At 47.6% G+C, this 24,120-nt stretch overlaps 1 protein-coding gene across 4 annotated transcripts in view; it reads left to right on the top strand.

The window, feature by feature from the left end:
- Window positions 1-23,832, top strand: part of PBX3 (PBX homeobox 3) — a 106,706-nt gene extending 82,874 nt beyond the window's left edge. For 3 of the 4 annotated variants that reach the window (XM_057401661.1, XM_057401659.1, XM_057401660.1), the window contains 7 exons: window positions 2,847-3,088; window positions 8,531-8,721; window positions 10,660-10,795; window positions 17,008-17,173; window positions 18,356-18,468; window positions 19,298-19,387; window positions 22,253-23,832. In XM_057401661.1, the coding sequence (XP_057257644.1) occupies window positions 2,847-3,088; window positions 8,531-8,721; window positions 10,660-10,795; window positions 17,008-17,173; window positions 18,356-18,468; window positions 19,298-19,387; window positions 22,253-22,345 (1,031 nt within the window). In that variant the 3' untranslated portion in view covers window positions 22,346-23,832. The remainder of the gene's footprint in view (window positions 1-2,846; window positions 3,089-8,530; window positions 8,722-10,659; window positions 10,796-17,007; window positions 17,174-18,355; window positions 18,469-19,297; window positions 19,388-22,252) is intronic. The other variant, XM_057401662.1, reaches the window with a different exon arrangement.
- The last annotated feature ends 288 nt before the right edge of the window (window positions 23,833-24,120 follow it).

Here is a 24,120-nt window from a genome sequence, read left to right as displayed (position 1 = left end):
AGAGGAGTTCATCAGTTTTACTGTCCCCTGCCCCCAGGGACACAAGACCCTATTAGTTGTGCCTATCTGCTCCGTATAGTTCATAAGGAAAGATCTGAATTAACACACAGCTTAATTCTTGTTAGAATCAGTTAATCAACTTGTGGCTTTGCCATTCAAATGAATGATGCGTCTCACTCAGGGGCAAAACAAATGTTATATCCACACACACACACTTCGTCATTCCTTTGTCTGTGGGTTGTCTGCAGGCTCACGCGCTCCGAACTGGAGCCTCTGGATGTGGGATTGTTCCTTAATATTGAGATGAACACAATATGCCAACCCCTCTGTCACCAGCTCCAGAGATATATGTTGAGGTTGTGTGTGAGCCACCTTAGTGGCTTCATCATTGTCCTTATTCACTGAGTTTCTTCCTCTTGTACTTCAGGGCCTCTCGCCAGCTCCTTCAGTCTCCGGTGCAGACACCAGCTTTTGCATTTAAACCTTGGGGAATGCTTGCTGTCCTCGGTCAGATTTATGCAAGGAAGGTTGGGGATTTGGTTATTAATTGAAGCCTGGATGGGTAGTGTCGTTTTGGACAAAGCCCCTTAATCTTTGGCCTGTTTGTGGAAGTAAATGATGCAGAAACCGCAGCAACTGTACCAAATTATTCTACTGCAGATTTCGGCCTGGCATCTCTCAGCATCAGGGGAGCAGAGTGGGATTGCTGCTGTGAGACAGGGAGAGTGGATGAGTTTCATAGCAGAGATGCAGCTGGGGAAAAACAGCTGGAATAGAGCACCGGAAACATGAATTGAGAAGTGGTCCAGAAGCAAAAAGGAGAAACAACAGAAGTCATTCATGAGAAGGAAATGGGCACTGGAGTGGATTAAAAGCAGAATGTTGTTACACACACTGACACCAGAATAGAGGAGGAGTAAGATAAACAGGAGGAGCTGATCACCAAAACAACGCAGAAAAAGCCGTCCCTGTGTTAGCAGCCCTGCAGTGAGTCCAGAGGGAAGGAGGGGACAAGGGATGGACCGTTCCCGATGGAGCCATGCTGGCTTTGCCACAACGGGGGTGTGTGCAGGGTTCCCTTGGCTGGGAATCATCTCCCTTCCTGCCATGGGGACCCCTGAGCGTGGCATCACCCTCCCTGGCCAGAGCTGTGCCAGCCAGGGGATGTTCTGGGACCATGCATGGTGTTGTCAAACCGTGCTCATCTGTGGACCTCTGAGCAGGCAACAGAAATAATTTAAAGAGCTGATGAGACATTTTTATTATTCCCATGAAATGATATGGAATTATAGTTTTAAATGGAGGGGACAGGTTTAAAACGTATATTTTAGAGCCAAATTAATGCTGTGCTTGCTGGAAGGTTGGCCTGTCAGGGGGTCACCTCCTGCTGTGCGTGGGGTTTAGGACATGGAGGGTGGGATCTGTTTGTATGGAGCGGCTGCTGTTCCCGGCTGGCATTGGCAGCAGCATCGCTGGTGCTCAGCTGTGTGTATGGCAGCTGTGGCTGGTGCTGCCACGTCTGGTGCAGCCCGTTTGGAGGAGAGATGGGCACACACAGGGCAGACTCTATCCAGAGCATGAATACCTGCTCCTAAACAGATTTAAAGAGGTTAATTGGGTTGGGATGTGCATGGTTGAGGTACACTTCTAATGGGAACGTTGAATCAAGAAGCAACGGCTCTAGTGATTCTTGTGCTACTGTAATTAGTTTTAAACTTTCTTTTTGGCACTGTTGGAAGCAGCTTGGCACCGTGCCTGCGTGACCTGATTAAACTTACAAATTGTCAGCCTTGATCTATAGGATGCGGAAAAGGTTGCTGACGGAGCATCGCTTCGGAAATTCTCCACTTAAAACAAAAATGAGATCTAAAATATTCCCAACAATACAATGCAGAAGTGCTTTTGATTTTACACACACACTCAGTATCCCAGTGTCGCGATAGCAGCCATATCCCCACGTGCTGCATGGCAAGGAGGAGTTTCAATCCTTCTTTATCCTCACTTTTGAGCAGCCACCAGAACCTCTACACCCTGTTCCCACTGCGGCCATTCGCGAGGCGATGGTCCCAGTTCTGTCTCCACCATTTCCCTCCTCCAGTGTGGAATTTCAGCTCCATGTGTGTGGAGCTGGAGTCCACGGGCATGCATGAAGTGTCTGCATCCATGGGATTTGTGCTTATGGGATCTACAGCATCTCCCTGTTTATTGCCTGAAGTCTCCTGTAGTTGAGGAGCAAGTGACAGTTTTTTCCCCAGGCATTTTGGACCTCATAGGAGGGATGGAGTCCAGTGGTACAAGTCTCCATAAGGCTAACGTGGTGCTTAGATCCATTTGAAAGGAAATGAGAAGCAAATCAATTGCTTCCAAATAAATAATGCACATACTTTTACCACACTTGCATCAAACCGATATAATGTATAGGATAATGAGCGTGCATGAATGAATGTGCATAGATGTAGATGTCTTGGAAAAGAAATGGAAGATGTACGTCTCTGTCCTCATGTGAATACTCTCTGTACTCATGTGAACACTCCTTTATTCTTACAGTGAAGCATTTAAAACTCATGCAGGGTCCTTTAAAAGCTGCAGGAAGATGTTCCTGCTCTGTGTTAGAACCAAGTGTCCTATGACGCTGCCATCACCCCATGGCAACTGCCTGGGCAGTCCCGATGCAGGGTGACCATCTGGGTACACCACAGGGATGGAGGCAGGGCCGTGTCAGGGCTGGTCCCCATGGCCCTATGGGGCAGGAGGGCTCCTCTCAGGCGTGCAGCGAGCGGGCAGCGGCCGGGCAGATGTGAGAAATACTGACTGTGTTTTCTCTTGTTCTCTCTTTTCTGCCCAAGGTTTGAGCATCCGAGGAGCCCAGGAGGAAGACCCTCCCGATCCCCAGCTAATGAGACTAGACAATATGCTTCTGGCAGAAGGAGTCTCAGGTCCGGAGAAAGGTGGGGGATCGGCGGCAGCAGCTGCAGCCGCAGCAGCCTCTGGAGGGTCTTCAGATAACTCTATTGAACACTCAGATTACAGAGCCAAATTGACCCAGATCAGACAAATCTATCACACAGAGCTGGAGAAATATGAACAGGTCAGACATCAGCCTCTCAGTTGTACATGTACCTGCCGCTGCTCTCCTCCACACCTCTGCTTGCGAGCACCCGCCGCTGCCCCGCTCCACACCACATCCCTGTTCCCTTTCCCTATCCCTTTCCCCCCTAAAGAGCCATGCTCAGAGTCCACTGGGCTTTGAGGAGCCTCTCACTGGACCAGGATGCATGTCTTGCATGTCTGAGTGTTTTCTGTTGTCTGTAACTGCATAAAGCAACACCCAAGCCCGTGTTTCTCCCCTTTGAGAGGGAGAGAGGAGGAGAGTGTCTGTCACTCGGTGCTGCTTCTGTGCCTCGTGATGAAGTGTTGCAAGGCTGGGGAGTGCAGGAGGGAGGGCGAGGGGCAGTGCTGGTGATCTCAGCCCATGGGCTCCTAAGCAGATTGCAGGGGAGCGGGCAGTGAGGTGCTGGCACAGTGCTCGGCCCAGTCTTTGGGAGGTGCTGCTATAGATAGGGAACAGGGAGGTCCAGTTCAGGTGGACACCGGCACTTGGTGTCTTTGTTTGGAGTGAAGAGTGCTGCAGAGACTCATGGGCATACATTCACTGCTGGCACCTGGTGACCTGCCACATTTGCCACGCTGGTGGTACCAGGAATGTTTGCCATGTGCTGCTGGATGCAGTGTGGCTCCTGCCCATAGGATGCAGGCTGCACTGTGCCAGTTTCCCTGTAATCCATGGGAGAGAGTGTTCTGCCTCTGCTCTTTTCTGGTTTTGCAATGAACAGCAGCATTAAAGGAGACGGGAGGGAAGAAAGACACGGGACCCCTGGCCCTTGCAAGCCTCAACCGATGTCTTCATTTTCCCTTCCCAGAGGTGTCTTAATAAAGCTTGTAAACCCTGAGCCTAATCTGCTCAGCGAACCTCATCAGATGGTGGTTTCCTGAGCTAAGCCGGGGGATGTCCTGTGCTTGCCCCCAGCCCTTCACAGCGAAGTGTTGGGCTGTGCAGACCAAAACCACAGAAGAGAGACAGAGACAGTGATAAAACCACTTGAAAACACAAGGGTGAGGAGAGGAGTGCACCGAGATGCCCGGCTCCTTCCCAGCCCTGTGCTCTGCCTCTGCATCCTTCCCCTTCTGCATCCCCAGCGGGTAGCGGGGCCTGGCTGCCTCAGTAACTCCTTATTTTAGAGTTTCCCTTTTTTCTGGTGATTACCCTCTGGAAGGTCCCTGGCTACTTTGCTTAGGTTTTTTATACCACCAGAAACAAAGGCATGGTGGGTGCCAGGCCATACTGACACAGCTGAGTGGTGCTCACCGAGCATACGCAGTGGATGGAAGTGATGGGGTGCTGGGGAGTGGATATGGGGCACTGGTGGAGTGTGGAGGATTGAGGCGATGGCACCCACTGGTACAGTCCATGCAGCATCCTGCTGTGGATGCTGACAGGATTGTGGCTTGAGTGGCATAGGGCTGGCATGGGGCTGACGTGGTTTGGGTGATGGTGGCACAGTGTAGTTTGGGTGATGGTGACGTGCCATGGTTCAGGGGCTCGTGGTGTGGTGTGATCCAGGTGCCGGGGCACTGCCTTATCCATGCTGCCTCTTTCACAGTGTTGTTCAAGTAGTGAACAAATAACAGCAAATACAGACAGGGTCTTTGTGCAAATCTCCTTTTCTCCCTCACACAAATCCCCCATCCCGCACCTTCCAAGGAGCCTGAATATCCTGCATGGCCCCTTGGGAGTTGTGCTGCAGGGCCCCAGTGTGCAGCCCGTAGCGCTGGGATGGGGATTAATGAGCACCATCCAGCAGGAGCGTGTCTTATAAAGCCACAGGGACACGGGCTTCAGGTAGATCTGGGGCCAAAGCAACTGCAGGTTGGTGCTTGCAGCTGTTTCCTGGCAAGTGTCCTTTGCCTCTAATAAGTTTAATGATGTGGGGGAAGCAGGAGCATTTTTAGCCCTGTAGCTCCATTTACAAAGGTTTCAGTTGAAATGTCACAGCCATCCGTCCACACCACGGGAAACTTTGGAGGATGCTCAAGTGCTGCTGCTAAGAAGGAGGGAGAAGTGGAGCTGATAAGAAACATGTACAATTCCCTGTTGATCCTGACACCCAGCCACATCTGCTCTACAGAAACATGATCATTTCCCTGGCGTGGCAGCAAACTGTCTCCTGCCGGTTTGTCTTAACACAGCCAAGAGGCAGCCAGGACTTTGCATATTTGCCTCCAGAGATGGCAGGTTCTGGAGAGGTGGGTGCCCTCCTGCAGCTCAGCCCCACGCAGGGACACCTGCCTTGTGCTGGAGCAGCTCCTGCCACCTCTCCTGTGGTCCCACTGCAGCAGGAACCAGAGCAGCTTCCTGGAGATGCTTTGCCGTGGAGTTTGATCCTGATATTTGTTGCCAGTTAAGGGAATGCACTCAGGGTGAAAAAAAGAGAGCAAGAGAAATGGAAAGTGTGTCACGCCATCACACAGCTCTCCCCTCGCCGTGCGCCGCGAGAAATGGCCGTACACAGGCAGCTCCTTCCATAATTTACAGCTGCTATAATAGAGATGACATATTGAAAGCTATCTTCTATAATTACACTGAAATACATTTTTTGCTGTAGGCAAAAGTACTGGAAGGGTCCCAGGTCTCCCGGAGCAGCTGGGAACCTGCTTCTTGAGTTCACAAATGTCTTCTGAATTCACCCCAAATTGGGGTGAAGTGTGGCTGCTCAGAAGCCACCACCAGCCCCACAGAGACTGTTTTGGGCCATTTCCTCTCTTTTTCATGCACTTGTCTGAGGAGTCTTGATGAAGCATTAAGGCTTAGCAGGAGCATCCCCGCTCCTAGAAGGTTTCTGAGCAGGTTAACAAGGCCATCACTTATAACCTGACATTATTAATAATGTCTCGGGCGCCAAGCAGAGGTCTGAAAAATAGAACTGAAAAAGGGATCAAGTAGCTCGGACGCTATAAATAAACAAGAGAAAACAAGACAAAGCATCAGAGTCTTCTGAGCTTGCTTCCACTCTGCTGCACTGAAGTGACTGCAGATGGGAGGTGCTGGTGAAGATACCTTAAACCCAGGCTCTCTAAGTAGCTGTAACCAAGGGAAGTCTCATCAAGCAATTCAAGTAAATTCAGGGAAAGATTTTTGCTTCTTGAAGGCAAGAAACTAATTTTAGCTTTGAAGCATCTAATTTTGGGTACTATATTCATGGGAAAATATTTCTTCTAGAAAAGACGTATCTGAAAGTATTTTTAATACAACAGTTGCCGTTTTTATTGTACTTTAAAAATGAACTCCCTGGATCTTCAAATAAGGGGCCACGTGGCAAGCTGTGTGCCTGAGATGTTCTTTGGATTCAGGTGTATTTTTGGGATGGTCAGATCTGCTCTCCTATCTCAGTGAGGGAGTTGCTGTGTTTCTGTGCCTACATCACCTTACCTCTGTGCATCATTTACCAGTGGGCCAGAGCTGGTGCTTTGGCTACTGGTCAGATGGCTGAACCCAAGCTTTTGCGTGTTAAGGTTGTCCAGGCATCTTGGTAGATGACATGCAGGAAGGATGCGGTCCCAGTGCCACGATGCCAGCAGGAGCAGGCACTGGTACCCAGCTGCTCCAGTGGTGGCTGGTCACCTCTGTGAGCTTTGCTGCCCGGGGTGTCCAAATGGAAAGAGAGAAAATATGCAGATAGGAAGCAGGGATGAAATGTGTCGAACTCCTTAACCTGGAGCTCAGAACGGCTTGGGGAAGTTGTGGAGCAGTGATTGATGTGGAGGGGTGATGAGCTGGCAAAGGGTGCCTGCACCAAGGCTCACCGAGCCTCACCAGAGCGCTGCCTCCAAACGGGTGCTGCAAGGATGTAAATTAGCCTGTAATTTACTTTCAGTAGTGTAAAGAAAAAAAACCACTTTGCCTGAAGTGTATGCATCTTTCTTAAGGGTGTACCCAGATTTTAATTATCTAAATGTAAATACTTAACGAATTTTACTTAGAGTAATGAGCTAAAGTGCACACTACATAAATGAGATGTTCTAATTAATCATGTATGAACTACTGGTTTAAAGAAAAGCTATGTGAATTCTGCGAATGTTGGGCTATTGCCAAATTGCTAATCAGCATTTGCATTCATAGATGGCTTCACTTAATAAGTTGCGAGACGTTCAGCAAATGTTATAGGAAATTATGAGTTTTTAGATGCATAAACTTTTCACTTTTAACTCTTTCCCTCACACCATCTATTGAAACACAGGAGAATCCCCCAAAATGGAGTTGTCAGACAAATTATGCAGATGTTTTTCACCCTGGCTGTAGAGAGAAAAGGGGAACTAGAGTCAAACAGATATTTAATGTATGGGGCCTGGGTGAGATTCTTCTTCCATGTGATGTACTGGTTGCTGAGCATCATACTCATCGCCCTTTGCATTAGATGCATGAGAGTGAAATCATGTGGCTTTGGACATGACCGCAGCCCAGTGCTGTGTTAGGATGGCTGGTCCTTGCACAGCCAGTGCACAGCCTTGCACACATCCACCTTCATCTGATGAGGGTCCTGGGAGTCCAGAGCAGTTTGCCTTGGCTGCCGGCAGACCCCAGCCCCTCTCCTCTTTGTGATAGGGGTAGGTTTGTGCCCAAAACGTGTTCTAGTACCAGGCCAGCCCCAGGAAGGGATGAGCCCCATGACCACGACACAGCTCTGCCCAGCAGACAGCAGCCCTGCGGTTGGTTTTGAGAACCATAAGCGAGACATAAATCAGCAGAGTTGGTGGCAGCTCCCAGCCTGCGTGGGGGAAGCCGGGATGCCAGCGTGGCAGCCGTGTGGCCATGGGGAGGCTTGGATCCAGGGGTGTCTGTTGATGATGCAGCTTGGACAAGTTTATATCATTGTGTCCATTCACCTGTGTAGTCTGGGACTGATAATTGATAGCTCCTCCTTGTGCTTTCCCTCCTTCAGTGCCTCCTTCAGGCTCAGGCACGGCTTTGCTGAACCCCACCTCTAAGGGGACACACATGGAATGATCCTCACTGGCTGTGGGATGTTAACCCTGCCTGTTCCCTGCCTGGGCTCAGTGGGTTACAGCCCTTCCCAGGTTTTGCTCACTTGGCTGCTCAGTGTGTGCTGGTCCCCACTCACATCCTCCTCCTGCCGCAGTCATTGCACGCATGGATCCCAACCTCTCCTCTCCACCATCCCAACCTCTCCTCTCCTCTCCCCATGTCTGGGAACATGGGGATATTGAAAGGAAAAAGCATGGAAAGAGCTGTGCTGTCGTTTCTCAGCTCCCCTGGCTGCTGCAGGACAGTCCTGGGTATCATTAACAGTGTGTGTGAGCTGCTCCTCTAGCTGTGCACAGGCAGCGGGGACAGGGCTACATGAGGGTCCCCCAACCCCTTCCCCATCACTGCCTTCCCCCCAGCAGCCAGGTCTGAGTTTGTGTCCTTGTGGGATGGCACAGAACAATTTCTAAACCTCTCCTTCCTTTGCAGGCATGTAATGAATTTACCACACATGTGATGAACCTTCTCAGAGAACAGAGCCGGACACGTCCCATTTCTCCCAAGGAGATTGAAAGGATGGTGGGCATCATTCATCGAAAATTCAGCTCCATCCAGATGCAACTCAAACAAAGTACTTGTGAAGCAGTAATGATTTTAAGATCAAGGTTCCTCGATGCCAGGTAAGGCAGAAGCGAGTGCCTCTGGCTCTTTCTGGGGGGCAGTTGTGTCCCCTCATGGGCAGGGACCTGCTGGAAAAGGCTGCTCTGGCCCAGCAAACACTCAGGGCCCTTGTCCTTCACCCAGCAGCTGCAGTGAGAGGGAGGGTTTCTGCACAGGGCTTTCATAACCAGCAGTGTCTTTTCTACATATTGTAGTGCAAAGACTGGGCTTGTTTACCCGATGCTTGTTTGCCCTGCTCATCTGGGGGTCACATCAGATTTGAGCACAGGGCTCTTTTGTCACCCCAGCAGTTCTTTCCCTGGCTGCCGGTGCCGCTGTCTGGCAGCATAAGGCCAGCCTTGCAAAACACTGACCCCATAATGGAAGAGCCAAGTTCTCTGGGAGGGATGTGCCCATGAGCTGTGGCTGATGCTGGGTCAGCAGCTGCACACGCCTGAGGTAAGAGGGACAATGATGCTTCCGAAAGCCAGATCTGCTGGCCCAGCTCCCAACAAGCTGTTGCCTGACTGGGGCACCGGAGAAGGCAGCACCCTTGGACACCCTGTGCTGCTACACAGCACACCAGCCTCCAAAACAGGCTGCGAGGAAGCAGGCAGAAGGGGATTAGGAGGGGATCTATGGGCACAGAAGCATTGATTTGGAAGCCCTGATGAGGTGGGATACGGATCCCCATCCCCATGCCTTCCATAGGGCTTCCCTGGCAGCTGGCAGAGCCCGGCAGAGCAGGCGCTGAGCCCGGTGGAGCAGGGAGGAGCAGCAGGCACCATGCAGAGCCGCCCTTCAGCAGCTCGCTCCTGCTTCACACCTGAAAGCTGCAAGGAGCTAAACAAGAGCAAAATAATTTTATTAACAAGGAGGTCACTGGCAGGTGTGGCAAATTAGGGTAATTACAAACAGTTGGAGGAAACGTCTATGGAGAGCTCCAGTAACTGCGAAAGGTAAAGCTTGCAGATGCACATTTTAAAGTGATTTCTTTAAAAAGGAGGAAGGTAAATAAGGCAAAATGAGCGGAAGCACAGTAATGAGATAAACATAGCTCTAGGGAGAGAGTCTGCCTGCTCCAGGATACAGTGTAGTTAGCAGCATCGTGATCCTGCTGGAAGAGAGCGCTGGGGATTGCGCTCGGCTGCCTGCTGGCCTCCGGCGCAGGCAGTTTGATTGCAACCAGCCCTGAGGGGAAGGGAGCTCTGAAGGAAATGTTTAACCAGTGATTTCGAGGGGGTGTTCTGGGGAGAAGGAGAGCAGCCGATGTCGGCTCGGAGGGAAAACACCGCAGCTGCACCGATGCCACTATGGTACCCTGGTTGGTGAAGGTGCAGCATCGGCTGCCTGCATGCCAAGGGATGTGCTGTGCCCCTCATTACCTGTCCTTGGCAGCGTCATGAGAGCTTGGGCCCTGCTCAGCCCTCGGCAGGAGGGTGCACAGATGGGTCTCCCTCACAAAGCCCTGAAAGCCACTTGTTCACAGAAGCCAATTAGCTCAGTGAATGCTACATGAGGACACGGTGGCAGTGAGGCCACCCAGTCCTTTTCCACTGTGCTCACCCAGAATCCCCAGCTGACCTGCTGCTAATGGGAAGAGGTTCTGTAGGCTGCTGTCAGCATGGAGCTTAACAGTGGAGGTTCAGGTGGGGCTGTGGAGGTGCTGCAGGTGGGCAGCCCAGCTCAGCACCCTGCCTCGCCTCTTGCTTCATCGTGTTTCCTGCCACAGCACTCAAATGTGGGGTGGAGCCCACATGGAGCTGAATGGCATGAACCAGAAGCAGCGTCCAGACCCTTGAAGGGCTGGCCCAAAGGGATTGAGGGTACTGTGGCAGTGCTGTTGTGTTGCTGTGTGCTGCGGCATGGGCATGTGAAGGGCGCTTCCACTCAGCTGACCCTGCCAGAGACCTGCTTGTGTCTGGAAGAACAGCCATGGTTTGCTTTTCTCATTTCAGAAGGAAAAGGCGTAACTTCAGTAAACAAGCCACGGAAATCTTGAATGAGTATTTCTACTCCCACCTCAGTAACCCCTACCCCAGTGAAGAAGCCAAAGAAGAGCTGGCAAAGAAATGCAGCATCACGGTATCGCAGGTAAGCAAGTCCCAGCCCCTGTGCTCTGCATCCCAGGCAGTGCTTTGACCTCCTGGCTCCTCTTGCAAAGCTGCCGCCCCCCCCTCCAGGCTTTGGGATGTGCTTTCAGCAGAGGTGTGCCATATGAAGCAGGTCCCTCCCTGATGCACTGTTGTAATCCCTTAAAATTTGTGCTGTTGACCATGATAAAGTTCAGCTGGGTGGTGGAATGTGACTGAGCTCTGCAGGAAAGGCAGCGTGCCTGCAGGTGGCTGGGGTTGTGCTGGGGTACAAAGATAGAATTGAAAGGGCAGTAAGGTTAGCACCCTACTTTAGGTCAGCTGTCTCTGCACAGTCAGAAAGATTCTTGCTGAGCCTTATTGTCTGTTATGAATTCATTACAACTTCCCATTATTTCAGGGGAAGGCCAGTTTATTGACAAACATATAATCTATCTCTATAGATCAGAATTTCTTTGATTGCTGAAAGTCAGGCAGAATTTCATCCTCTCAGTACACTGAAGTGACACCAGTGGTTTCTCTAGCAAAAATGTATTGGGCGGATTTCCTCCTTTTATCACATACAACAGATGTTACTGTGAAGTTAATGTGAGAAAACCAGTGTCTCCCTAATCGGAATGTGCACTGTCGTTGGCTACAGCTGCCAAAGTACCTTTGCAGCTCTGGACTGGGGTCTTGCAGTGATGTTCAGGCCCATGACAGTGCTCCACTGAGCTTTCATTCACTTTCAGTCACCAGATAGTTTGAAAAACAGAACAGCATTTTGGTTTTTTTGTGGCCTATACATTTGATAGAAACCCATAGCAAATCCAGCTCATACAGGAAGGGTTGCACTTGGGTAGCAGAGAAAGATCACCAGTTCTCACAAGTTCTCCCAGCACCCCATTGCCCATTGCTAGGGCTGGAGTGCCATCTCCTCCCAGCTCCATCAGCTCCACTTATCAATATTTCAGGTCCTTTAGAGGAACAATGCCTGCGGCAAATGTGTTAACTATTAATGGCTGCAGGCTGCAGTATTGGCATTATTAGCAATGCAACCTTTAGCTTTATAATTAAGACCTGCATGAAAAATTCAGGCATTTTATTGAAGACTTCTGAGTGAAAGGCTGCCCAGCCCCCTGAAATTTGATGTAACTTATTTGACTTTGGATGCACCCTCAGTACAAACCCTGGCAAAACTACCCTCTGACATGAGGGCCCAGCAACACGTGTGCCTCACTCTCTACTTGCTCATTGCTTGGTATGCAGCATGTACCATGCTCCAGGTAGGGTGGAAGCCCCTGTGCCAGTGCCAGCTGAAGGTAAGGGATAGAGATCACTTCTCCCAGTCCATTTACAAGTGGCTGTGGTGATGAGCAGGATATTTTAGGATGAAATTCAGCACCAAACTCATTCCCAGCTGCTGTGGATGCCTGGGACCAGCCAAACAGCCCAAGAGCACACACAGGTTCCTGGCACCTTTATCTGCAGCCCTACATCATGTTGCTGGTTCCAGTCCTCTTGGCATGAGATGGTTTATAGCAGTTCCTCCAGTAAGTGGTGTCCAAAAATTTCACCCAGCAGACGGTGAATTGTGGCTGGCAGAGAAGGAGTTAGTGATGCCACAGAGTGGACAGATAAAAAGCTAGATCTAGATAAGGCTGAAGTGACTGAAGGAAATGAGATGGAACATTTGAGAAGCCATAACTGATTGCTTCTAGCACTAATAGATCTGATTTCTTTCTTAATTGGTTGTTTGATAAGATTTAATGTATATGTTGTAAATGAAATAAAAGGCAGGCAGATGGTCCAAAAATGTAGCAGTAGCAGTAAGCCTGTGACATGAATATAGGTTTGTCTCTTTAATATTTGATATAAGCATGAATTAGTTGTTTCTTGAATCCATTAGGAAGTCTGTGTGAGCAGTGGGAGTAGCTGCATTGTGTCCCCTGTAGCATCCCAGGCTTTGCAGGGTGATATTTTCCAGGCTGGAGCACGGGCAGCACTGGGCACAGAGTCTGGGCTCTATCTGCCAGAGGTGCAGGTCTAGGGCCATGGCTGGTGCTTTGCTCTGCAAGGTACTATAAAAGGCTGGGAAAACCTCTGGGTGATGGGAAAGCCTGAACACGGGGCAATACATCATCTGATGGGAGAGGAGCATGTATGTGAGAGAGGGAGTGCCTGTGATCAGCTGGTTGCTTAAGTTCCTGATAGATCTGCTGTCACAGCTAGAAAATGTGAACACTGTGGATATCCTAATCTTTGATTTTCAAAGGCATTTCCAAAGGCTGCACAGTGGGACTGCAGGGTTGGTATTTACGAGGTCAAACTGGGCTGGAGTTGTCTTTCTTTGTACTGAAAAATGTATGTATTTTTTGAGGCCATGTAGCAGAAAAGCTCTGAGCAAGCACTGTAAAATAGCGCAGTGCACACTGCTGTAGTGGTTGGCAGCAGAAGTCAGAGGATGCAATCCAGAAATCAGGGGTGAATTGAGCAGTCTTTTCAAATACTGGCAGGAGTAGCATCGCATGGGATAAGCAATGGCATCCAAGCGAGTGACTGAGCTACACCTCACCCTGGGCTTCCAGGAAAATTCCCTGAGCACACGTATTTCCAGGCTTGACCAGGAGTCCTTCAGCTATCCCCTGCTTACCTCCCATGCTACAAATGCCCTGGAGGTACAAAAAGAGCTGGAAAATGGGAGGGGGGGGAAAACCCCATAAAGTTAACAGATGGTTTTCCAAGCTCCTGGAGGTTAGAGCTGGTGTTTGATGAAGGGGCTTTGTCCTTCTCCTGGCTGAGCCAGGCTTCCCTGGTAGCCTCTCCTAGCGATGATCCAAGGTGTTTCTTCCTTCTACTGTCAGTGCCTTGTAAATGCTGGGGGCAGATTCATGGCAGAACATTTTCTCCGTCTAACACTTAATTAGTGAGGTTTTGGGTTGTCCTCCCCCCAGATGAAGCAGCTCACTGGAAATCTTGCTGCCATAGCACTTTACCGAGCTGCGAAGAAAATTGTCTCCTAGAATCATTTTGTTGCAGATGGGAGATAGATGGTTTCAGTTTTGATATCGGTGTTTAAAATAATATGTAGAGAAGGTTTTTCAAGAAAAACATAAAGACAAACTATTTGTTAGGATGAGCACCTCGCACAATTGCATTTTTAAGAGTATAGAAAAGGTAATTCTAGGAGAAAAAAAAATGTCCTTACTGGAGAACATCGTCGGCTGTAATTTAGAGCTACCCGATCAGCACGTGTTGGAGGGAGATAAACTGTATCATCTGTTCTCCCCTTACCATGGCTGCAAGGCTGATGTTTTATACTTTTGCAGATGAGCCTCTTTCAGGGTGTCATGAACAACTATCAGTCTATCATATGGGCTATAGAGAGGGCATAGTCGTTGCTGAAAGCATGTCAGTGGATTACAGCAATAAAATTTTTCACTGCTTCAAACAAAAGAAGGATGTGGTTGACAAGGGAATATATTTACTGCTCTTTTAAATAAAGAATGCAGGAGCTGGTTTTCAACACCCCTCCTGCCCCTGCTACTTCGGAGTCTGGGTCTGTTTCTGTAAGCAGCCCGAAAGGGAGAGCTGTGGATATATAGGCTCTTAGCCCTTGACTTCATATGGGAAGCAAAGTTAAAAGAGATGTAAGTTTACTTAAATAGTTTCTAGAGGTAAAATTCTTGGGTTTAGCTCATGAACCATGATAGTGGCACATGGGTTTTCAAAATCTTCTATTTTGTGCCATTTGATTACGTGTGGAACAGAAACTGTGCTACAGATGCTTGGAAACACAATGGAAAAATGTCCATGTGATCCATGAATGTGTAATCCACTAATTTCAGCAGTGATGCTCTCATGTCAGCTGCATCTTCTGCAGAACGAGCACTGATTTATCCCATGAAAGCAGACACAAGGCAGGCCTGCCCCATCCCAAATCCCACATTAGGCATCTTGATGATTTCAGTAATAATTTATTGTCTTTTTATTTAACATTGCAATTAACATGATAAATAAGAGCAACAGTATTGTTTGAAATGTAATATACAATTAAGCCAATTAATTAATTGGCCTTCAATGATCAGGAGGAGAAAGATGTTGGTTGTTTTTTTCATGTGAAGAGATAGTTTGTTTTAATGAAAAATGTGTTGTGAAGCAGCTTGCAATGGAGACAACTTTCATTTTTAGGGTAAGCACAGGCTGGGTGAGGAGCCAGGGAGGCTCTTCCCAGTCCTGATGCTGCCTGGGAGCAGCCCAGCACCAGCATCCCGGTCCTGGTTAAGGTGAGGTGTGCTCTGGGCAGGCAGGGGAAGCTGCAAGCAGCCAGCACAGCCCCACAGGAAGAATTCCACAGTGGCAAATCCAGCCTAAATCCTGCTCAGCACTGCTTGAGCAGTGACCTGCTCCCATCCTGGACACATCCAGCTGCCCATGTCGGCCATGCACGCCTGGCTGCTGCCAGAGCCCTGCACATCCCCGGGCCATGGCACGCTCTGCTGCAGCCTCTCACTGATGTGAGCAAAGTGTCCTTTGGCCGGGGGGGTGAAGGGACCCGGGATGTGACTGCAGAACCCTGGAGGGTGCTGTGGTTCCCGGGATGCTGTGCTCTGCCCCTGCACAGGGTGCACGCTTTGGTCTCACAAATAGTTTAACATTTGTGGGTATTCATTTAGATGTGGTGTGCGGGTTAAACATAACGTACGATCGGTGCTCCTCTCATTGCTTCCAATTAAACCTTGCTTGTTAGTTTAACCTCTAGGTAATCCCATCAAACAATTGATGTCAAGGAAACACTGCCCACAGTGGCTCTGGATGAGTGGCCATTAATTTTAATTGCCTTGATATTAAAGATTAAGAAGTATTGGGACTAGCAGAATGGAAACGATCTGATGTCAAGCAAATCCACTCATTGAGGCTTCCCCAGGCTGCTGGTGATATTAAAATTTTACTGTGAGAATTAAATAAACCTTTATTAGTGATGGCTGTTGTTTGATTGGTCCAGGGGCGTGCATAAACAGAAGGGTCTGCACACATCCATGGACAATACAGTTGATGCACAGAGATTCCTCAATTATGAAACTGTTAATAAAGCATAATCTGATTGTCCACAATAATTATTTGCTAGGTTTCATTAATGTATTATTGCTTCTTTGACTGACAAGGTAATATTAAGTGCAATATATAGAATTCGGTGGAGTGTTACCTAGGGAATAGAATGTATAAGGTACCTTGCGTATTACTGTTAAAAGCTAGAGGCTTTTCATTAATTGTGTTTAAACAAAAGCTGTGCTACATAAAATACAGCAGGATTTGTATCCTGCCTGCAGCGGGGTGCCTCGCCAGGCACTGTGGTGGAGCATGGGATGGGAGAGGTGCTGCAGAGCTGCCATGGCTCCTGGGGGAGCACAGGACCCCAACCCTGGCCTCACACCGCGCCCAGGGGCTGGTGATTACCACTTGTGTTATTGCTGGTCCCCTTCCCTTTACCTCTGTGTTGTTGCAGATGCTTTCTTGTCTCATTAGCCATGCCTGTCATCCATGTTATAAACTGGGTTTGCTATTTAGGAGCTCTGTTACAGCAGCTGAAGCTAAACAAAGGCAGTGAGAGAGATTGTACCAACTTTTCTGAGAGGCTCCAGCCGTGACCTCTGAGTGGGTGAATAGCTGGTGCCCCGTGAGCCATCTTGGCTTCAGTACAGTATCTTCAAAGGGAGATGACAAAGTGGCTTTTCAGCCATTATTGATTTATATGATTCCTTTCATTTTCAGCTGACCGAACACGGTTCTGTGAGTGGGCTGCCAAGGTTGTTCCAGCCCAAAAATAAAGAACAATTGCTCTCACTACCTGCTCACCCTCACTCAACCGGACCTTGGTCCCCCTTGAGCAGTTTTTGGGGTCTTGCACTGTTTTTGTTGACAAATGGCTCATAGTAGCAGGAGACAATGCTGCACTAAATGCTACAGCAAGCTCCAGGATATGTGTCATCATCAAAGAGTCACCCCTCATGCATCAGTTTGCCAACAGAGAAGCAGAGCCAGATCACACTCATATCCATAGTAATATTAAACTGCTCCTTGGTTACTGCTTACTTAACCAGAGTACTCAGCAGATACGGTTTGGGGGCTGGGACATGTGTACTTGCTAGACCAAACCTGACATCTCAAAGGGATCAAGCTTTGCCAGGTCAAGCACTTTGTGTCCTTCACCCTTCCCATTTCTCTCCAATGCAGGTGTCCAACTGGTTTGGCAATAAGAGAATCAGGTACAAGAAGAACATCGGGAAGTTCCAGGAAGAAGCCAATCTCTACGCGGCAAAGACGGCTGTGACCGCAGCACACGCCGTGGCCGCCGCGGTCCAGAACAACCAGACAAACTCCCCCACCACACCAAACTCTGGTACGTACCCGGCTTGTGCATTAAAGCATCCTGAAGGGCAGTCCCTAAAGGATGGTGCCCCAGGGAGTGTGGTCGGGCTGCAGCTCCTTAGCAGACCTACTTGTGGTACCAAGCCCATGGATCTCCAGGCTGGACCATTACAAGGGCTGAATGCTGCTGTAGGTGGTCTCAGTGGCTTTAGTGGTGAAGCTCCTGCAGCCTCACAAGGGAGCAGAGCAGGGCCCACATAATTCCTGCAATGGTAATGTCTGCTTGGCTCAGGCTTCTGGCAGCTTCTTTGTTTCTATAGATATTTTAAGCTTTTTCTCATTCAATGAAAGTAATATCAAATGAGGCAGAGCTCCAAAGTCTGATTTTGTAAGAACCATTAAATTTATTGTCAAGATAAGAACAAAACAGAGGAATATTTTAGCGTGCATTAATTAGAATTAAAACTCCAGGTTGCCTGAAATGGAGTTGATATTTTATATATATAGAAATCGAACAATGCAGCTTTTATTTTGGAGTTGCTCCACCACATGTTCTTCTGCAGTGTTTAAAAATTGCCTCGCTGGTGTGTTGCTGACATTGTGCAAATCTAAGCTTTAAATTAGGAGGGGGAACGTGTAAAGAGGAAGTCACTTTTTTTGGGCTCCAGAGGCAGAGGTTTCCACGCAACACAGATGTGTTTGACACTATTTACAGTGAACTTTTCCTGCGACTCAGTTGCAGACAACTTCTAAAGAGTATAAAGATCCATGGGGAAAAAAAAACCCTTTTAAACGAAAGTAAGGAAAAGGTTCCTCCTGTGATGGTAATAAATCGGCTAATTAGAGCTTGCCATTTCCTTGTGAAGGAGACATGAAGCACAGACCCAAAAGGAGTTTTTCTCCGAGTGTTTGGTGATAGCGTCTCACGATGGAGCAATCCACTGGAGGAAAGCTCTCAACATGAAAACCTGTTGTTGTACAGGCTGCTCTTCCAGAGGGAAAAGCTGACCTGGGTTGCACGGGGCCTCCAGCTTACCCAGCTCCCGGGTGGCAGCCGGTGCTCGCCCTGCACCGGGGCCAGCAGCTTTCCCTCTGCTGTGCGCTGCCTTTCCTTCTCCTCTCCTGTCTTCTTCTCCTTCCCCTGCCCTCAGGTCTCTGGGGTTATATATTTGCAGCTCTCTGTTATTCAGCTACCTAACTCTTTCCTTTCCAGGTTCTTCTGGTTCTTTTAACCTCCCAAATTCTGGGGACATGTTCATGAACATGCAGAGTCTGAATGGGGATTCTTACCAGGGGTCCCAAGTCGGAGCCAATGTGCAGTCACAGGTAGGAGAAATGCCCCAAAGTAGGGCCTTTCTAGCAGGGTAGGGTTTGGGCTAAAAATTCCACCTTACTCTGGCTCTATTAAATGGTCTGTGCCTCGCTGCAGAGTGGAGGCTGCTTATTTCTGAATGTGACCTGCTCTTACCCCGGCACTGAATTTCACAAATATCAAGGAAAGAGTGATTTTTTTCTGATTGAAATTTTAAGCTTTGTGAATGCATTCGGCTCTGGCTTGAGCTCATGGAATGGGATTGGGTGCGTCTGACTTCCATGGACACTGTAAATCCAGTGAATTTCCTTTCTTTTTTCCTTTTTTTTTTTCCTCCCTTTTTTTCTTTTTTTCCTTTTTTAAAAACCATCTTTCTTTCATTGATTGGACAAACCTTTATTTATTTATTTGCTTATTTAAATGTCAGAACACATCTAACTGAGCTGTTCAAATACAACTCATTCTCAGTCACTTTTCCAGTCCTTTTAGACAGGGCTAACTCCATGTTTTACATGCAGTACATATGCCATAATCTCTTCCCATACATGCAAGCACATACAGACATATCAATATGCACAGCACTTTGCTGCAGACACTTAAGAAGGACCTACAGGACGCAGAGCTGTGAGGAAGTTGTTGTTTGGCTGGTGTGAGGAGCAAGATGTATGGGTTTTAAGATGCAAGGATTTGTTGAAATTCTGCCAGTCATCCTTGATTGATAAATTTGCCTTTCATAGAAGATGCTAAACCCTTTTGGCTCACATAATTCAAAATGTTGCCTATTGTAAGTGATGATGTTTTAATAGATTTGGAATGATGAATTTTGTTTCCCCTTACTTTAAGGTGGATACCCTGCGTCATGTTATCAATCAGACGGGAGGATACAATGATGGCTTGGGAGGAAATTCACTGTACAGTCCACATAATTTAAATGTGAGTACCCAGGGGAACAATAGTTTGGAGAGCCATAAGCACAGTGTCAGGTAAATGCAGTCATTAATACATGTATTAATTACTCTTGTAATAGTGTTTTTAATACTGCATCTTTGAGGATGAGCCACGGAATAGCCCTTGGTACAGCTGTAAGTCTTGATAACACGAAAAGAGAGAAATTCCTGGAGCTGTGACTATAAGTAATTGGAATTTTTATGATTTTCAGCCTTATGAGTTAAAAAGTAATAGCCTTGGAGAGAAGGCTCCTGTTCTTCACCGTGAGATGGCCAGATAACTCTGTACTCATGTTTGTTATTGCCTGCAATCACACACCAGCACTGTGCTTTTGATACACTTTTAGCTCTTTCAAGGGTGCACGTTTTTCCTGTGTTTGAGAAGCACTTTTGGCCTTGTTACTCCGAATGGGAGAGAGTAGTAAGTGTGGCAAACAGATGCTAGTAAATTGAGGGATTAGGGGCTTGATGGTGATAGGTGCTAAATGTCCTACCTCTCGCTGTAAGCGATGGGATCTGACAGTGCTCAGACCCTCGCAGGCTGGACCCTGTGGCCTGCACACGAGGCGCCAGGATAAATAAAGGCAGAGATCCATTCTTCTGTCGGCATGAAAGCCTGGGATGCAATACCACCCACGGCAGCAGCCTCTGTGGCTGGGGCTCCACGGCGGATCCTCTTCATCCTTCATTTCCAGCTCGTTTCTTTCATTTATAACTTCAACAATTAACGCCTTATGGGGGTTTTTTAATGTTTCATATTTGCCTGAGAGGTGACTTTCATTTGTTTTCCTTCATACTCATGGACTCCAGCGTTACCGCAGAGAATTCCCGTCTAGTGACTGTCACCCCCATGCCAGGGACAGTCCCTGTGTCTCACAACCCGCTGTGGGTTGAGGTGTGGGTGCTGAGCGTCATGGGGAGCCCCCAGACAGGGAAAACGGGGACACCCAGTGTGAGACACTGCAGCCACAGGGAGTGGGAGGTTTTTCCCCCTTTTTGGGTTTCCACTTGCCATAAGAGTAAATATTAATGATTTAAAATGTGATTGAAGATGTTCAATTGTAAAGGGAGAAAAGTACCATTAAATACTCAAATCTTTTACATTTGAAATGTCAAATCTTTCTTTTTGGGTTTATAAATAACTCATAATAACCCACAACAAACCATATAAAAAGCCTTTTAGTTGCATTTCTCCTTTTTCATTTAAGTGTTTTGAAATGCTTCAGAGAATTTGCGATATCCTTATCAACATGATAAAATATGAAACTGTGATTGCCTGCAGCATTTTACAGACATGAATTCCATCTTCACTGATGAGGCCTGATAAGGCGCTGTTGTATAATACAGTGCATAATCTCAAACCACCAGAGTAAGGATTAATTTATTTGAAAAAAAGAATGCTTGCTGACAACCTCTCCTCCAGCTGCCAAGCTGAGTAAAAATATTGTACATTTGTTGTTTATAAATTTGGATAAAAGAGGAATGATGTTTACTTCAGATGGAATATCTTCAGACTCCTATCTGCACAAGAGTTTTTCTTTCTCTAAGTACATTCTCATATCTTTAAAATACAAAAAAGCAGTGGTGCCTCTGCATTTGGAGTAGGATTTCGTGCGTTTTCGGTCTGCATCTGCACACTTGAGTGTTTTAAAGCGGGTGGTGAGGTTTCAGCCTTGACGTGATTGCAGGTTGGGTGCTGCTGTTGATTTTACTGAAGAGAAGCCAAACCTTTGCATTTGTCAGGATAAGAGCTCCTCTGTTTGCTGATTTTCATCTGCAAAGGAGATAATTATTGCTGAGCCTTCTTTCTCCTCCTGGTGAAGCCAGGAAGCGGTTTCTTTTGTCGTGAGAGACGCACGATGATCTTAAATCCAACCAGGTTGGGTGCGGGGGTTTGAGGGTTGACACCAGGCAGGCGTGAGGTCCCACACGCTGCCATCGCTCCCTCTGCCCCTTGCTCCGGGGAGAGCACAGCGTTCCCACAGCCCACGGATGGGTTTGGTAACGCAGCACGTCATGAAGGCATTAGCATAGGCTAACCTTTCCCTGCCGGGAAGCATCCCTGCCAAGGCCGGGGGCGCCGGCAGCGCGGGGCTCTCGCGGGCTCTGCGGAGAAGCCTCCCCGTCACTTCCACTCAGCGTCCCCCAAGTCACGAGCCCCGCGCCTCCCTCTTCTTGACTGACATAAAAATATGGAGCGACAAGCTGTCTGCCACGGCGGCGATCCGATCAGACGTTGATTTCAGCAATCGCCTCCATCGCCCGAGACAGAAGGCAAATCTGTTCCTGAGCGCTGCTCGCGCTGAGGCAGGGCTGGGGCCGGCGGCGTGCGGAGGCACGGAGCGGCGTGCGGAGCACGGGCTGCGGTTAGAGGTAATTGGAAAGCAGACCCCAGCAGACCTTTGCTGCCTCTTTGTGCGCCAGGGTCCGCAGGTGGAGGGCTCTGCTAGGCAGGGAAAGGCAGTTCCTAACTTCGGGAAGCAAGGGGGTTAAACACAGATTGCCCCAGCCTTGTCTTCCCAGGGGAAAAGCTGAAGTGTTGGCTGAAGGCGTGTTCGTGGTTAAAGCGTGGATGGTCTTTGCAGGAATCCCAGAGACCTAATTGCAGCCAACATCTGGCTGAACGGCTGCTCGTCTCTCAGCTTTCCTTCCCGCTGCAGGCTCTGCCTTATCCCTCGCCTAACACCAGCCGCTTTTTCCTTACACAAATCCTGCAGCCAGAGGGAGTGTAGGCAAATCTCCTTCCCAGAGCATCTCCTCCCGAAGCGCGGGCTTGCCAGTGTGATATGTTCAGTGTATGGTGCAATTAATATGCGTAATGGTATCAATTGAATTGTTTTTCCCTTTTCAGGCTAATGGAGGCTGGCAGGACGCAACTACTCCATCTTCTGTGACTTCCCCTACAGAAGGGCCGGGAAGTGTGCACTCTGATACCTCTAACTAATCTCCTAGCAACACTTTTTCCCTGAGCTGAGATGCCTTGATTAGCGCATTCAGAGCCACAGGAGAAAAAGGAAAAGAGTTTTTTTTGTAGCCAACCACCTACAGCTTTACTGTAAAACCTTGTCTTATTAGAAAACTTGGTAAATCTGTTTTTTAAAGGTATCATAATCATTTGTATTTATACTTAAAACACACAATGTTAAAAAGCACTTTATCCAATTAGGCCAAGATTTAGCATTGTTTATAGCCCTGTAACTATTTTATCATAATTTATTATCAGCAGTTTTAACAATGTTGGTCTAACAGTTGCCAATTACTTGGCCTTAAGGGTAAAAGTACAGGACAAGCTTAACCTCAATAGCAAGAGCAGACACAAAGAACCGCCTCACCTAAATTTGACTTTGTGCATATTTCCATGGAAAGTCAGAATGAATTGCAGACTTTGATTGTGTTTCATCTTTTCATATCTCTTATAGAGTTGGAATAAAAAAGCGCTGTTCGGTTATTTCGGTTAACAATGGTTGTGTTTAAGAATCCTTATTCGTCACATTTTTGTTGTGATCTGTTGTCTTACAAATTAGATTGGAAACCAGGAGCATCTTTTCTTGCTAAAACTACCCCGGACCCTGAGTCTCCTCCCTGTGTTTCGACACCGGCCATAGGTTGTTCTTAGGAGATGAAGACACTTGCTGCTGATGTCTGTGAAAGCCAAGACCCGGGGTTTTACAGTACGAGCTAGGTGCTGCACACGCCTGCCAAGACTTGGTACCTCTTCTTGGCAGCACACCGCAAGCAAAGGAAAAAGGCAAAGGAAAAAAAGCACCATCATATGGAGTGTTGTACATAGTGTAGCAAAAGAGTATTTATACATCTCACCAATCAAACACAGCTTTATTACCTCATGCGAACTCATACAAACCAATAGACTTTCAACATGTTCTGTAGCTTAGAGTGCTCACTTACTACCTCTGAACGATACTCACGCTGTAGTTTGTCTCTTTCTTATCTTTTTTGCATCTTGTAATTAACTCTTTGTTTCCCCATGAAATGTAATGTACATTGTAATCTTTTAAAAGAATCAGGGTTGCTTGGGCAACTTTTAAAGAAGCGGAAAGTGGGAACATGGGGGTCTTGGGTTTAACACAAACCAGTGCAACTGTTGTAAATACTGAGAAACATTTTGAATGTTCTTCATCTTGTTACTAATCCACACAGAAAACCAACAACTAATTGTAATGCATACAGACTTCAGTATTCAGTACTGTATATTGCCCCCTGTGTAACAGGGGGCCCTTTCTTTCTCTCTTTTGTATTGTATGCGATTCTGAAACTGATTGAGTCATGAAAATAATTTGTGGCAGTGATTCTAATGTATTAAACCGTTTCGTGTTACTTTCTAACTGGATTACACCCTGGATTGAAAAGTCTTCCTCGTGGTAGTTATATGTAGTTTCAAACATGAATAAACTTTTTGCTTTCATGATCAAATGCTGACGTAGTTTCTTCCTGCTCAGTTGAAGTCAGACCTAGGAGCAAGAATTCAAGTGGAGGTGAAGGAAGGGGTCAGTCCGTTAGATGGGTTTAAAAATCATCATCATATTCCCTCTTGATTACCATCTTTATTTACCATTAACTTTGGAACTACAGCCTCGGCTAGCAAGTATAATGTGATTATAACAATATTTTTCTTTATTAAACAAACTTTTTTGGAAGGACGTATATATATAAATGCTAATTTTAAGTCTTTTTAATGAAGTAAAGGTCAATAACAGGTAA

The sequence above is a fragment of the Pezoporus wallicus genome, unplaced genomic scaffold (genome assembly GCF_028554395.1).
Source record: "Pezoporus wallicus isolate ANWC-B61680 ecotype Strahan unplaced genomic scaffold, APGP_CSIRO_Pwel_v1 contig_8013, whole genome shotgun sequence".
Classification (NCBI taxonomy): Eukaryota; Metazoa; Chordata; class Aves; order Psittaciformes; family Psittacidae; genus Pezoporus; species Pezoporus wallicus.
The sequence above is the reverse complement of the archived record's forward strand: the minus strand, read 5'-3'. Positions and strand labels throughout refer to the sequence as shown.